The sequence below is a fragment of the Thermobia domestica genome, chromosome 5, assembly GCF_964235325.1.
Source record: "Thermobia domestica chromosome 5, izTheDome1.hap1.1, whole genome shotgun sequence".
Taxonomy (NCBI): domain Eukaryota; kingdom Metazoa; phylum Arthropoda; class Insecta; order Zygentoma; family Lepismatidae; genus Thermobia; species Thermobia domestica.
This window is the reverse complement of record NC_137458.1, coordinates 107,769,299-107,786,280: the sequence shown is the minus strand read 5'-3', so window position 1 is coordinate 107,786,280 and position 16,982 is coordinate 107,769,299. Positions and strand designations below refer to the sequence as shown.

The 16,982-nt window shown below is 40.2% G+C and overlaps 2 protein-coding genes across 2 annotated transcripts in view; both read right to left on the bottom strand.

The window, feature by feature from the left end:
- Positions 1-16,556, bottom strand: part of LOC145684678 (uncharacterized) — a 230,864-nt gene extending 214,308 nt beyond the window's left edge. Inside the window, exon 1 of the mRNA XM_081757062.1 lies at positions 16,453-16,556. The gene's annotated coding sequence lies outside the window, so the exon portion shown is untranslated. The remainder of the gene's footprint in view (positions 1-16,452) is intronic.
- On the bottom strand, positions 79-5,421 carry LOC145685207 (uncharacterized). Its single transcript, XM_081757565.1, has one exon. It carries the CDS (start codon positions 5,419-5,421, stop codon positions 79-81), a length of 5,343 nt encoding a protein of 1,780 aa, XP_081613691.1.
- Positions 16,557-16,982: the final 426 nt, after the last annotated feature.

Below are 16,982 nucleotides of genomic sequence, written 5' to 3'. Positions count from 1 at the left end.
TCCAGATTTCGTTTCTTCTTGGTTTCTGCATAACTATATTCTCTCTACACATTTGAAGAAGTATAAAAGCCGATTTTTTTACTGAAGTAATTCCTTGAACACCACATTTCTCACATAAGCCCTTCCTTCGATTATACGATCAGGCAATATTAGCACTTTTAAAGTATCTGCCCTCCTCACACGGCTAAGTGCTACATATAGTTGCCCATGTGCAAAAACGTCCGAACGCAAATCTACGCCCACCACTTCCAGGGTCTGCCCTTGACTCTTGTGAATAGACATTGCGTAACATACTTGCAATGGAAACTGCCTCCTATACATCTGTTCAGGAAATCCACTACAAATCGGCAATTTAAAATTTATGCGAGGTATACCAAAAAATTCATTATCGCCAGGCTTTCGAACAGTAATCAGCGAGGGTGTAATTCCTTCAATAATCACTTTTGTTCCATTCACAAGGTAATTTTCAAAGTTAAGATTGCGTATTACCATACACAGCGCTCCTACTTTCAGACTCAGCTTATGAGAAGGTACGCCCTTCCCTTCTACCTGATGTAAAAACTCCCCATCAAAGATCTGATCCATAGTATTGTCAGCCTCCAATCTATCAGCGCTGTATAAGTGAACCGCATCACTTCTCAACTGCTCCAATAATATATTGTTCATCTCTTGCACATTGACATTCAAACTGCACAAAATAGCCCTCTTTGCACAAGCATCCGGATCCTCCAAAATACAACCAGGGAAAACAAAATCAAGAAGATCAACAACATTAATAGTGGTCCAAATAAACCTTGGCAACTCTATCAATACTTTCTTCTCCCTACCCTCGCCGAACGTTCTTTCACGAATTCCAGCATTACCTACACGCAAAAGAAACTCTGCAAACTCTGGATCTCCACGACTACGCTCCGCCTTTGTTAGACTAAATTTCCTAACAGAGTTCCACAATGCAGAAGAGCGGAAGGAAATGTCAACTACTTCAGCAGAGCACCTTCCGCCTGATACAACAGGAGCGCATTGCCTCAGGTCTCCTGAAAGTATCACAGCCTTCCCTCCGAACATCTCTTCATTTTGCATTAAATCTCTCAGAGATCTTTCCAATGTTTCAATGATACAACGATTCGCCATAGAAATTTCGTCAAATATGATTAAAGAACATTGGCGAATCAGGTCTGCTCGCTCTGTAGTGTTGGATATGTTCCAGTATGTGCAATCGCCATAACCTTCCAGCGGTAGTCGAAACAAACTGTGAGCAGTCATACCGCCAGCAAAGTTTAATGCGGCGATTCCAGAACTGGCAACACATAGTACAACTTTCCTATCACACCTCAAGCGGCTTGCAATAACCTCCAGCACTAACGTTTTCCCATATCCTCCTGGACCATCTAAATAAACAGCTCCACAACGCTCATTCTCTACAATGTATTCATACAGTGCCCGCTGGTCCTTATTTAATAATGGCACCCATTTTGCAAGAAAATCCTGCAATACAAGGGCACTATATCTCACCCTTTCCCGGTGAAGCTCCGTAGTAGTGTCTTCTACATGGGGAAGGCCTTGCTCCACCAAACTACTGCCATGTCGACGCAAAGCTCTGTCTATCTCAACCAACGCCCTATTATAGGCCACGTCACGGCTTTCTACCGCTCCATCAAAAAAGTCTTCGCTCAATACATCCCTAAATTCATCCCACAAAATACGTGCAGGCGCCCCAACGTTGCACAGCAGGATGAAGAAACATCGAAGACTTTTGCTTAACATAAACACAGATGCCTCCATCATGGACTTTCTATATTCATCTCCTTCACTAATTAAACCCAACTTCCGAGCAACTTCCTGAAAACTTCGACATTCCTCACCACCTCGAGATAAAAGATCAGCATACCCCCGGCAAGGGACAACAGCAAGCAATAGACGCAAATAATACTGCTCGCCTCTGTTTGGAGCAATCCAATAAAGTCTCCCTACACATTTCCCTCGTTGCCTCTTATGAACATAATGTACTCCATCAGGGAAATCAAAACTTACAACGCCCTTTGGTCGCTTTGAAACGGTGCTATCAACTATATACTGTTCGTAAAAATCCACATATGTCAAATTATCAAACTCCACTGTATTTGGCCTCTGGAAATACAGTAGCAGTTTAGAGGAGCTTCGCTCTATAGCTTCCTTCTCCTGCCCACGCTGAAATATAACAGTCTGCTGATCCTCCAAATGCACCGGTAAAATGTAAACAGTAGGCTGAGTCTCTGTCATCTTAAACTCCAATACCCGCCACGCAGCATCGCTTGCGCCTATGTACCTGCTAGTAACGTATTCTTCCACCTCGTTGTTAATAGATTCCTCATTCACAACTGCCACATTTGCCAACGGATTACCTTTAGTGATATATTTAAACAAATATTTTACCACTCTTCTATGAGATGACAACTCCAAATTTATATGACAGTCGTATTTCAGAAGTATAGCAGCATTATACGGTACCACCCATCTGTCATCAATTTCAACATCGCGCCCACCACACTTAATAACAGCCTTGTTGCCCTCATTTCTTTTATAACACACAATCCCATTCGCATCTTTATACGTCACCTCCGTTGTTCTTTTGGGAAAATACTTCGAACATTTCTTACCTTCAGCCTCCCAGCAAGGCAAGTTCGTTCTATGGGGGGGTCCGCATGGACCGTGAATCATATGTTTTAAAACTAACTCCCTTAATCTACCTCCTGCCTCAGTTGGACTTGGAATATCTGCTCTGATATAAGAATCAATCTCCTCTGATTGCACCGGTCCATTCTCCACCAAGAAACAAACATGTGCATGTGGCAAGCCGCGCTTCTGAAATTCTATAACCCACACTATGTACACCAGTGGGCCAAAAAATACACCTGATCTTATATCACGCAACAGTTCTTCAAACTTCACGTGAAAAACTCTGCAAACAACATCGGGACTATTTGTACAGCCTGTACGAATCGACTCACGAATCTCCAACCAAGAAGCTGAAGTTGCTATAGTCAGAAAAAAAGTCGGAGCCCCAAGACGACTAACAATTGCCATAGCATTCAAATACTTCACCTTCATGTACCGAGGTCCTCCTGTAAAAGTATTCGGTAAATACACTTTTCCCGGTACAACTCCACCTTCACCTTGAACAATCTCATCTCGTTCAAGGTCTCTAACCACTTGCCTTCTTTCTCCAGCCGGAACGTCACGACTACTGATAGCTACCTCCAACTCACGCAAAGTAGCCGCACGTAACACTTTATCCATTGCCTCCTGAGTAAACTTTATATACCTTAGCCTCTCCTCTTCAATACCTGCGTACATATCTACAAGCCAAGTCTCTGACAGCCGCCCAAACTCTCGAAATCTTGGCTCGGACAATAAAAGGCATCTCGTATACTTTAGTTTACTCAACTTCTTCTTATCATTATTCTCCCGACCCACATGCCATCCTGGTGTACCATGAGGGTACAACAACGGATACTGGAAAGGTTCATACAATGGATGAACAATGTCTATCAAATGAGGACGCCTATTCCCAATCTTCCATATAGCCACCTTCTTCGGATAGTATGCCTGCTCCTCCCGACTCAAAACAACAGCCACCTCATGGGCAACAGGACGGTCTCCTATATTTGCCCCATGTACAGCCCTACTTGTGTTCTCAAAGACCAGATGCGCATTCTCTGAGGGCTCATTTGATAGTTGTTTGAACTGTTCAATGTATGGGTTCCTAGCCACATTCGCCAAATACTCACCGATTTCGTTCACTATCACCGGATTTAGCTGGGACTCCTGAACCAACTGGTTTCTCGCTGCCCCGTCATCAATATATATACGAGCATTATTTCGCAGACCTCCGGCATACGATAAATCGAAAACGTAATGATAAACCTTTCCAAGTATTTTCACAAATGAAAGACCTGTAGGTCGCTCATATCCCTGAGGTATTACTAAAGCGCTAAACGAAAATAAATCGTTGTAATACCTTGCATTCTTTAGAAATTCTAAATTAGAATAAAACGGTGCTTCCAGTGGAGGAAAATAAACTACCTTGAACAGCCCCTCTCCACAACACCACTTCTTTCTACCTTTTTCCTCCTCAAACAAACACGCTCCACAATACGAGCATGTATAAGTGTCAGAGGACAAAAGACTAGGTTTCTTAAATACATACAATTGCACAGCATCCAATTGAGCACCAGAAAACTGACCAATATGCCTTTCCCGACGCAAAGCAGCTGGAAGATGCCAAACGGCTCCCTTCTTTTGCACTCCTGCAGCTTCCCTGCGAACAACAGCCACTCTTTTACGTTCAGCGCTAACGGAAGGTTGCGGACTTAAGACACGAATAGTCCTCCTTTCACCATCATCCTCAAACACTCTCTTCCTCCCACGCATTTCCTTAACAGGCCTTCCACTGCTCTTACGTCCAATGCCCTGCTCATTAACGCCACTGCTTTCACTAGTGCCAACAACATCCAGAAAAGAGTCCTTTATTTCCCCCATACATCCGTCTTTCGACTGTTGAGACTCTGTGAACCTTCCAGGTTTCTTCCTCAATGGCCTGCCCCTACGGTGAACTTTTGTCCACTTTTCATCATGAGCGATTTGTTGTTCTGTATCTGTTGCCTTCACAACAACACCAGCAACGCTCTCCGCAGGTTCCCCAAGTGCGGAGGAATCTACCGTTAAATTACGAACACGAGTAAGTGAATACCTATATATCTGGTAGGGCCGTGCATTACCATCACAAGCAGAATCCACCAACAACAAGTATGCCAAACTTCTCTCTGTGGTACACTCAAACAAACGAGCAACATTAGCACGCACATCATCCTCACTTCTTTGCCCATTCTCACCTACTGCGTGAGGATTAAATAGATAATAACTCACACCAGAACTCCAAAAAGCCACGCTATAATGTTGGCCTACCCAAATAAACCCACAGTTATTAACATACATGTGAAACAATTCTGATAATTTAGCTGCAAGTTCCACTTCTGCAGCCTCTTTCTCGCTCTCATAAGCAGGAAATAATCCTCCATAAAGTGCCTCATAATCAACATGAACCCGACGTCCGAAAAAGTCCATTTCTAACGGGAGTTCATACACATCCAAATAAACCTCTCCTGCAGGAAATCCTGGACCAGAGATTACCCGCATATACAAGTCATTCCCTTCACGTAGCAAGTTGTATATCTCAGCCTCACTCATCCAATTCTTGCGAATCAGCATTGCGAAACAAATAGCACATGCTGAATTCGCAACACACTGTGTGCTCCGCCCCCTATTAAAAAAGCTCTGATCAACGCCTCCACGAGCTACGCACACAAAACCTTTACCGCCTCTCTGAGAAACTCCTGGCCTCCTAGCTCTATCACCTCCATTATATCCAGTAACGTCATCCATTGTTCAAACTAAATTTATCGTCAACAATTAAAAATTAAACGCCAACAACAGAAAGAATAATAACAATATAAATTTAACAATATCTTGACAATACTAACTTTCAACAATATAAATATAACAATAACAATAATAAACTTAACAGAAAAATAACAGAGAATTTCAAGAAAAGAACAAACCTAGACTAACTAGACGTACACTTAGACTAACTAACCTGCACCTACACTAACAAGACTAAGTAACCTACACGTAGACTAACTAACCTATACCTAGAATAACAAGAGTAACTAATCTACACGTAGACTAACTAACCTACAGCTAGACTAACAAATAACACCAAACCTATATTTACAAAGTAAATCTAATACAAAAAACTACTAAATATAACTACAAATTACAATTTATAATAAACTAAAAGCACAACCTACAACTATACACTATAACTACAAACTATACTATACCTATAAACTATAACAACAAACTACCACTACAAACTATAATAACTCCAGACAGCACGAAAGAAAAGGAATGAAACTAATTAACTAATACTTACAAAAACTATATGGAACGAAGACAACTCTGAAATAAATGAACACTTCGTTCCTATTTCACTTTCCTTTCTTTCCTTCTTCATTTTATTTCAAAGAAAAACTCAAAACCAGAATAGGCTATCCAATCACATACACAAATAATAATAATAATTTTGGAAAATCATCATTCGCTTTAAACTTAATTGAATACATTACACCTTCGCTTTACTATTTATAAGAAACACACTGCCATTTAGCAAAATATCGATATTTATCGTATCCGTAATTAACCACGACTAATGTTCAAATCTAACCTCATATATATGTCCTTAATCGATGCGCCCACGATATCTCACACCTATCTCTCATGCGTTCGATCTCTCATACTACCCCTGCAAACGCCAACTAGCCTGTTCTGCGCAAACATTATGTTCGTACGTACTCTCGGCCTTCTCCCGTTTTCTACTACATTCTTCACTAGATAATCTTCATTTACTTCTTCTCGCTACTGTGTCCCTTATTCAGGCAGTACGAATGTCGCACTTCAATACAATATTTTATTTCATTTCACTTTCTTTCACATATAGAAGGTGATCAGAAAAATGAAAACACCTGAACGAAATTGCATCTTACCAGATTAATATGATGTCGGGCCACCTTTCGCCTTCAGAACAGCCTTGATGCGACGTGGGATGGAGAAATAGAGGTCGTAAATGGTAGCAAGTGGAATTTTACACCATTCCTCGTGCAGGGCAACGGCCAGTTCTGTGAGAGAGGATGGAGGTGGAAATCGTCGCCGGAGTCGTGTTTCCAAGACGGACCACATATGTTAAATTATGTTGAGATCTGGGGATTGGGCGGGCCAGGGGAGGTCTTGAAGTTCATCCCGATGTTCCTCAAACCACGTTGCAACAACGCCAGCTGTGAGAATGGGTGCATTATCATCCTGGAAGATGACGTCAATTTCCGCGAACAACATCCGGATCATAGGATGCAAGTGGTCTCCTAAAATTGCGACATAATCGTTGGTAGCGATTCGTCCGCTAAGTGTGACCACATGACCCAATGAAAACCATGATATGGCGGCCCACAGCATCACCGAGCCGCCGCCATGTTTCACAGTTGGGCGGAGACACTGCAGATCATAAGCTTCTTTGGGCGTTCTCCACACACAAACACGGCCCATGGTTGGGAATACGGTAAAGGATGACTCATCCGACTCTATCACACGTTCCCAGTCCTCAACGGTCCAAGTTGCATGGTCGAGGCACTATTTGCGGCGTGCGAAAGCGTTATGGTCCCTGATGAGCGGTTTGGCCCGTGCAACACGACCCCGTAAGTTCATGTCATGTAATTCGCGGCGGACTGTGATTGTCGAAACAGAGTGGGGGAGGTGCTGATTGAGTTCCTCCGTCACTTGCTCCGCAGTGGCACAACGGTTCTGCGTGACAATGCCCTTTAATACCCGGCGTGACCTGTCATTCATGATTTTCTTCCGCCCACTGTTCCGCTTCCCCGATGTGGTTTTCCCGTGTGTTGTGTATTCCGTTATCACCTTCGACACTCTCCCACGCGATACACCTAACACAATAGCCACTGCCGTCACACACATAACCGTGCACCAACAATTTGCCCTCTTTGAAACTCTGAGAGGTCTCCCATTTTACACTACCTCCGTCTGCTGCAGCCACTGGACACTGCTGTTCCACTGCGCCTGACGTAGCATGGAGACCGACCTAACACACCACCACCAGCGGTCCGGCGCTGCGGGCGCCACGACACCACTGCCAACCCATACATCTGACGTGTTACCAACTACAGGTATTTCCATTTCTCTAATCACCATCTATATTTAAATTCCCCAAAATCTTCTTTTCAACGTTACAAAGTACTTCCCTAAAATTACAAGTTCCACTGATTAAGAAATACTAAATGAAAGTCTGCAATTAAGCTGTTCCACGCACGTAAATCCTTCACTTCACAACAAATTCGCGAAATCGAACGCATCTCCCATATAAACATCTATCGATGCGTCTAAAACGCGTTGAAACTTCAAGTACGAGCCGACTTATCACAAACACACATACATACACACACACATTATATATATATATATATATATATATATATATATATATATATATATATATATATATATATACAGGGTGTTTCATATAAAACGTCCAGTCTGTATAAATGAGAAATGGCTGGGAATAAAAAGATGAAACAAAAACCGAGATAGGAAAATCTCAGAGGGCACATCACATGGTGTTGTTCGGGTGGCCCTCAGGGGCCTCCTTCAAGGGGGCCCAGGGGCCAACTTCAAATTTTCAAATAGGAACACCTATTGAGTCATACTTCATTCAATAGTACTTGAAAAACGAAACAAATTTTGTAGGAAACAATTTTCGATTTGGGCCACCGTTTTCAAAATGGCCGCAAAAAGTGGTCCTGTATCAGATAAAACGTCCAGTCCGTATAAATCAGAAATAGCTAGAATAAAAAGATGAAACAAAAACCGAGATAGGAAAATCTCATAGGACACATCAGATGGTGTGGTTGGGGTAGCCCCCAGGGCCCTCCTTCAAGGGGGCCCAGGGGCCAACTTCAAATTTTCAAATAGGAACACGTATTGAATCATACCTCATTCAATAGTACTTGAAAAACGAAACAAATTTTGTAGGAAACAATTTTCGATTTGGGCCACCGTTTTCAAAATGGCCGCAAAAAGTGGGTCCTGTATCAGATAAAACGTCCAGTCAGTATAAATCAGAAATGGCCGTATAAATGAAAATTTATGAGAGAGAATTGAGGCCATATCATATTACATGGGACGAAACTGGATAGTGGTGACATGTTGTTTCAGGTATGCCAGTAAAATTATTTGTTTCTTTTCCACTATACTATAGTTTATTCACTTTCGACACTGCACACACACGTATTTCCCACTCCTCGAATTTCCTTCCATTTTGCAAAATACACGTTGCGGCTGAGTAACTGGGTTTGCATATCAGTCTTTTCTTATAGAGTAATATCTGTTTCAATTTTACACTTTTTTCGAATGTGGTAGTTGCATATAATTTTCAAGCTGCCATATTTGAATGGTTGCCAATTCATCACGGTTAGCAGGATTGCACGTAGTAGACAATATGTGCCCCACAGTAAAACAAACCTACAAAACGTGCATGCGTTTCATATGTTTACAATTATGTATCGTATCGCATACGTTCTCATTAACAAATTAGAGTCCTCTGCGCTCCATGTTAAGAGCTATGTTAAAAGAAAAAGGACACTACATTAAATTTTCCCGATGACATTTTCTTAGCTATTTTTGTATAATCATTCACCTTCAGTCATGACGTTTTATTTGCCTACATTTTATTTGCCTACATAAACAAAATCTGTATCTAAACGGTGGCAAAGACGCATTCTTCCCACCAAATTTGTTTTTCATGATATTCCCAATGTTATATCACACGACAAAACGTCAAATGTCAAGTTGTAGGTGCCCCAATTGTCCCATAATAGCTGGCCCTATACGTATAGCCAAAACCATGCTATAGACATTGCAACTTTTCACATTTTCCTACTCAGTTTTTGTTTCATCGTTTTATTCTCAGCCGTTCCTAAATTATAAGCACTGGACGTTTTATCTGATACAGGACCCACTTTTTGCGGCCATTTAAAAACGGTGGCCCAAATCGAAAATTGTTTCCTACAAAAGTTGTTTCGTTTTTCAAGTACTATTGAATGAGGTATGATTCAATACGTGTTACTATTTGAAAATTTGAAGTTGGCCCCTGGGCCCCCTTGAAGGAGGGCCCTGTGGGCCACCCCAACAACACCATGTGATTTGCCCTATGAGATTTTCCTATCTCGGTTTTTGTTTCATCTTTTTATTCCCAGCCATTTCTGATTTATACGGACTGGATGTTTTATCTGATACAGGACCACTTTTTGCGACCATTTTGAAAACGGTGGCCCAAATCGAAAATTGTTTCCTACAAAATTTGTTTCGTTTTTCAAGTACTATTGAATGAGGTTTGATTCAATACGTGTTACTATTTGAAAATTTGAAGCTGGCCCCTGAGCCCCCTTCAAGGAGGGCCCTGTGGGCCACCCCAACAACACCATGTGATGTACCCTATGAGATTTTCCTATCTCGGTTTTTGTTTCATCTTTTTATTCCCAGCCATTTCTGATTTATACAGACTGGACGTTTTATCTGATACAGGACCACTTTTTGCGGCCATTTTGAAAACGGTGGCCCAAATCGAAAATTGTTTCCTACAAAATTTGTTTCGTTTTTCAAGTACTATTGAATGAGGTATGATTCAATACGTGTTTCTATTTGAAAATTTGAAGTTGGCCCCTAGGCCCCTTTGAAGGAAGGCCCTGGAGGCCACCCCAAGCACACCATATGATGTGCCCTATGAGATTTCCCTATCTCGGTTTTTGTTTCATCTTTTTATTCCCAGCCATTTCTGATTTATACGGACTGGACGTTTTATCTGATACAGGACCACTTTTTGCGACCATTTTGAAAACGGTGGCCCAAATCGAAAATTGTTTCCTACAAAATTTGTTTCGTTTTTCAAGTACTATTGAATGAGGTATGATTCAATACGTGTTCCTATTTGAAAATTTGCAGTTGGCCCCTGGGCCCCCTTGAAGGAAGGCCCTGGGGGCAACCCCAACCACACCATGTGATGTGCCCTATGAGATTTCCCTATCTCGGTTTTTGTTTCATCTTTTTATTCCCAGCCATTTCTCATTTATACAGACGACATTTTATCTGAAACACCCTGTATATATATGCACATTATCTGAGTAAATAATGAAACTATTATTCACATTTATTTAACCTAAAGAAACAGTATCACTTCTCCGATAGACATGTACTCATGCAAACGGTAAAAGAGCAAAAGAAAAAAACAACATACTGAAATATACTAACTCATGAATGAAACACTCCAGCGTCTCTTCCGATTACGAAATTAAATAATAATAATCATTGCATAGCATAACACTCTAGATGGTAAATATTATTATACTCTTTTATGAAAATCCTTTATTCCATAATCTTATTAAAATATTATACGAAGGCCATTTCAAAAGTCATGACAACTATTTTTTTTTCCACGAAAATGGCAACGAAAAAAATTCTGAAAAATGCAAATGGAAGGTTAGTTCATATGTAAACACTGCATATACGCAGATGGATGAACACACACACTACCATAAACATATAGCCTGAGAAAAAAGAAAAACATTTGTCGTTTCAAACGTGTTTTACTATCAATTCCTACAGTACTCAATAGTACAGAGCAGGAACACGTATCATGATGACTTGCCATCTTGTGGAGTCTTGCGCAGACTCCTGATGGCATGCAATGAGCGTGGTTTCTAATGTACTATTGTGTACTGTTGCAATCGACAGTAAAACACATTTGAAACGACATTTTTTTTCGTCTTTTTTTCTCCTGCTACATCTATATGGTAATGTGTGTCTTCATCCATCTCCCTATGAACTAACCTTCCATTTGCATATATAAGAATGTTTTTATTTGTTACTATTTTCGAGAAAAAGTAGTTGCATGACCTTTGCCACTGCCCTCGTATGTATATATATATATTCACTACCATTGCCACTTTACAGGTGTAATTCTCTGCACACGCTCGCCCCGTATGTAATATTCCGCAGTAACAAGAAAGCTCAAAATGTAGCGAATCGTGTAGTACAGTGCAAACATTAAAGTACTAAGCAGTATATCCCGGTTCGATTCCCACCAACGTCTTCTTTTAGTTTTATTGTTGCGAACGTTTATTTTTACAATATTATATCTATTGATTCCCAATAATCTTGTGTGGCTATTATTCACGGAAGTTAATTCAAAATGTCCCCAGCAGAAAAATAAAACATTGACTCTAAAGTGGAACTTTTGCACATACCTAATATATTAGGACTATGTATGCTGCTCACCAGACAATTTGGAAAAGTCATTTGTCTGTGTGTGATTCAGAACGTATAATTTTGTTTTTTCAGTATCCATTATCATTATTTTCCGTAACATTATTCAGATATTGACGTACTTCCCGGTTTCAGGCTAGACTTGTGCAGTACACTTCAAATTTAGTATATTCATCTATGTTAACGAGAATCGACAAAGGGTATAAAAAGAAACATTTTTTCCAATTTCTTCCAACGTTTCCCAGACATTAACTAACTTCTGGTTTCCATCACGCACTCTTATCAAGATAACAAATTTAGCGCCGTCACGTCTCGACAGAATGTCTTCCAACTGATGCCTCGCGTCGAAAGCTACATATGATTGTATGCAAACAATTCCGTCTCGCCTCGAAGCTTCACACCATCATACTCCTCGTTTCGACACTATCTCAAAGGTTACCGTATAAATATCATCCTTCCATCTACATATGTAATAAAGAAAATATTTGCTTCACGCAATACAAAGAAAAACTTCTTCTCTGATACAAAACAATCGTGATAGGGAAAAATTACATTACAAAAATAAGGATTGCCCCCAAAACGCACGTTCCTCCCGCCTACAAAGCTGACGTGTTCCCCTCACCCGAGCTATTACATTCAAAAATGACCTACTACTATCCTCTAGAAAGTACATATCAACCCAGATGAAAAAAAGTTATATCCACGCTTCCCCCTACCTAATATGTCGCCACTAACTAAAAAGCTGTAAATTTAACCAATTGTCTATTCGAATGTAAACATATCAGAATAGTAACCACAATATCCGGGTTCAATTCCCACAAACTTCTCCCCTTACCTTTATTTCTTCGAACGGTTATGTTTATATTCATATGCACTCATTGCCAATAAGCTTGTGTGTCTACTATACACGAACGTTATTATTCCCACCTTCCCCATCAGACAAATTATTCAATTTAAATGGGCTCTTTTCCACATATGTCATATACTACAACTATGAACGCTGTGGAAAAGACAATTGTCAAAAGTCGTTTGTCTGTGTGTCTCTACTTAAAACGTATAATTGTATACTTTCTCAGCATCTGTTATCATTATTATCGGGACCGTTGTTCACATATTGGCGTACTTCCGCCCTTGCGGCTAGAGTTCTGCAACAGATTTCAAACATGGTATGTTCATCTATGATAACGAGAATCGACAAGGGATGTAAAAGGGAAGAATTTCGGGATTAATTTTGCGATATTCCGCATCATTTCCGAAATATTACCTAACATCCGTTTTCCACGTTACAGGTTTGTAGCAAAATACTAAATGTCGCACGAGACAATCGCCAAAAGTAATTTCCGTCTCTCTGTCTAATTCATAACATACTTTCAAGCTTTTTCACAATCTATGATCATTATTTCCCAAACTGCTGTTCAAATATTGGCGTACTTCCCGTTTTGCTGCTACAGTTGTGTAATGAAATTCAAACTTGGTGTAATCACCTATGGTAACAAGAATCAACAATGAATAAAAAAGGGAAAACTTTTGAGATAAATGTTGTGATTTCCACAAAGTTTCCGAGATTTTACCTAACTTCCGCTTTGCAGCTCAAGGTTTCTAGTACAATAGTAAATCCCACACGAGACAGTCGCCAAAAGTCGTTTGTATGTATGTGTGTGTGCTTCAAATAATAATTCTATTGCTTTTCAGGATCTATTATCATTATTTTCCGAACTGTTCTTCAGATATTGGCGTACTTCCGGTTCTGCGCCTAGATTTCTCGAATAGACTTCAAACTTGGTATATGCATATAATGCCCATCACAATCGAGAACGAGTATAAACGGTTATGTTTTTCGATTAATTTAGCGATTTTCGCAGCGTTTCCGAGATTTTACCTAAATTCGCGTTTGTAGGTCACAGCTTTGTAGCGCGAAAAATCGGCAAAAGTCGTTTGTGTGTCTGTGTGTCTCATTCGAAACTTAATTTGATGATCTTTCATAATTTATTATGATTATGTTCCCAACCATTGTTTACATATTGGCGTACTTCCGGTTTTGCGGCTCGTATTCTGGAATAAACTTTAAACTTGGTATATACACCTATGTTCACGAAAATCTACATGAGATCTTAAAGAAAGATCTTTCTGATATTTTTGACGATTTTTCTCATCGTTCACGAGATATGAACCAGGGGCGCCATTTCAGACGTCGCTTGAGGAAGCAAGAGCACCACCTACATAATATTTCCACTTGTATATTACTAGAAAATAGATTTAAGTATGCATACTCCTCAAACGCCTTGCGGAGGCATTTGTCCCCTCCTGCCCGCATAAATGACACCACTGTCTGCAACATTCAGGGTTCTGACGATTCAAAAATTTACGTTATCTTGCCTGATCACTAGGTAGAGCGTTTACCTCTCCATCATGCGCTCCTTCCTTCGATTCAAGTGTACGCGAATTGAAATTTATTTTAAACAAGCAACATGTGCATGGCTTTTCTCGAGCATCTCCCGTTTCGTCCCACTTTCTTCATTACACCACTTGAATCATTTCTCATCATCACATTCTCCTTCAGCCTATGCCCCACATTCGTGGGACGTAAAACATAAACATTCCATTTGATATGGAGACCATGTCAACAACTGCCGGACAAAAAACACCCTGTACTCTACGTATGTAATAAAGAAAATATTTACTTGGCGCAATACAAAACTCTTCTTTCCTAACACACCAAACAAGATACAAAAAAATACAACAGCAAAACCTTTTCGTGAAAATCGAACCCGATCACCAACTTACTATCCCGACGTTTTACCTCCCACCTAACGTAATACGTTGAATAATGACCATTCTATTACCTCTAAATGGTACATAAGAAAGATTGACTTCATTCAAAAACATGCCAACTACCATACAAACGAACGTTTGAAAACAACGAACAATTTCCATACTTCGGGGCCACGGTGGCTCAGTCGTAGATCGTTCAACTCTAGTGCTCGTGATCCCTCATTCAATCCCAGCTCGCGCCATGTGAGCTTTCTGGTGAACAAACACCGTGTACGTAGGTTCCCTGAGGTTTCTCCCGTTTATTCCAACATTCTTCATTCCACTATTACATCTATTTCTCATCATCAACATCTGCTTTAGCCTCGCCGGCATAAGCAGGGACATAAAAATCAAAAATTTCATTTCATTTCAATTTCCACACTTCATTTCAAAGCAAAATTGCGCCTTTCTCGCGATTTCACCTTATCTTGTCCGATCAGTATGTCCTTCAACTTACTCCTCCTCTGCTAACTACTTGTTTCTATTGAAACAATTTTGTATCGTCTCGAAGCTTCATATTAACATACTGTCTCGTCTCGAGATCATGTCAGGACCGCGGTGGCTCAGTGCTACAGTGTTCACCCCTCCATCATGCGCTCCTTCCTTTGATTCAAACGTACGCGAATTGAAATTTATTTTAAACAAACAACATGTCCATGGCTTTTCTCGAGCATCTCCCGTTTCGTCCCACTTTCTTCATTACACCACTTGAATCATTTCTCATCATCACTTTCTCCTTCAGCCTATGCCCCATATTCGTGGGACGTAAAACATAAATATTCCATTTGACATGGAGACCATGTCAACTGTTGCCGCACAAAAAGCACCCTCCACTCTACGTATGTAATAAAGAAAATATTTGCTTGGCGCAATACAAAAGAATGAAGATACGAAAAATACAAGACCACAACAATTTTTTCCGAAAATCGAACCCAGTCTCCCACTTACTAACGTGACGTTATGACCATTGTATTACTTCTAGATGGTAGATAACGCAGAACAAGTTCATTCAAAAACATGCTAACGTACAAATGAGCGTTTGAAAAGAACGAACAATTTCCACATTCGGGGCCGCGGTGGCTCAGTCGTAGAAAGTTCAACTCTACTGTTCCTGATCGTTCGTTCAATTTCAGCTCGGGCCATGTGAACTTTGTGGTTCACAAACACCGTGTGCGTGGGTTCCCTGAGGGTTCTTCCGTTTATACCAGCTTTCTTCATTCTACCATTACATCCATTTCTCATAATCACCGTCTCCTTTAGCCCCACCGCCATAACCGTGGGAAGTAAAAATTAAAGATTTTATTTTATTTCAATTTCAACACTTCATTTACAAGCAAAATTGCGCCTTTCTCACGATATACGAATTGTCCCGTTCCTCACACTACACCCTGAACATGTCTGCCAAACTTTCTCTTAGTTGTTTTCGGGAACTATCAGAACAATTAACTATGATTCAAACTTTAGAGATATATAATAACAATAATAACTCCCTAAAATTATGCATTTTACACATTAAAAACTACTAAATAAAATCTTCGAACGCCGCTATTCTTCGCAAACAATACTTTATTTGACAACAAATAAGAAAAGTCAAACGGACCTCACAACTAAATATTCACCCATCCGAGAGAATGATATTCAAACTTCATGTAAGATCATAATTTATGTATACAAATCATACCTCATATAAAGGTAGAAAAAAATAATGAAGAAAGTACTCACATAATTCAACCTAAGTAAAGACTGCGATTCAAAACACTATGATCTGCAAAAGGCATCCACTCATCGAAACAGGACGAAAGCAACAGAACAACGAAGAAAATCAAATATCCAACACACGAAAGAAACAAGTCAGCGCCTCTACTAAATTATAAAAATATAACAGTAATAGCAGACGGAATAAATAAAATGCTACTATTTATTCGAATCAGCTATTAAAACTTGATTTCCACAACGATATTCTCAAAAAACTGCATACATAAACACATTCTCATTCCGAATTTAGAGGTGTAATTCCCCACAGATGCCGGGCGCAACGTACCAGTACTATGTGAGCAGTAAGAACGAAGTCGAAAATCTAAGGAAATCGGTAGTGTAGGGGATTGACGTGAGCCTACTGGACAGGAGACCTGGGTTCGATTCCTAGCAATCTTTTTCTCACTTTTTCTTTCTTTGAAAGTTTATTTTTATAGCACATATTGTTTGCCTATAAGGTTGAGTCTATTATAAAACGCATTTCACTCCAACCGGTC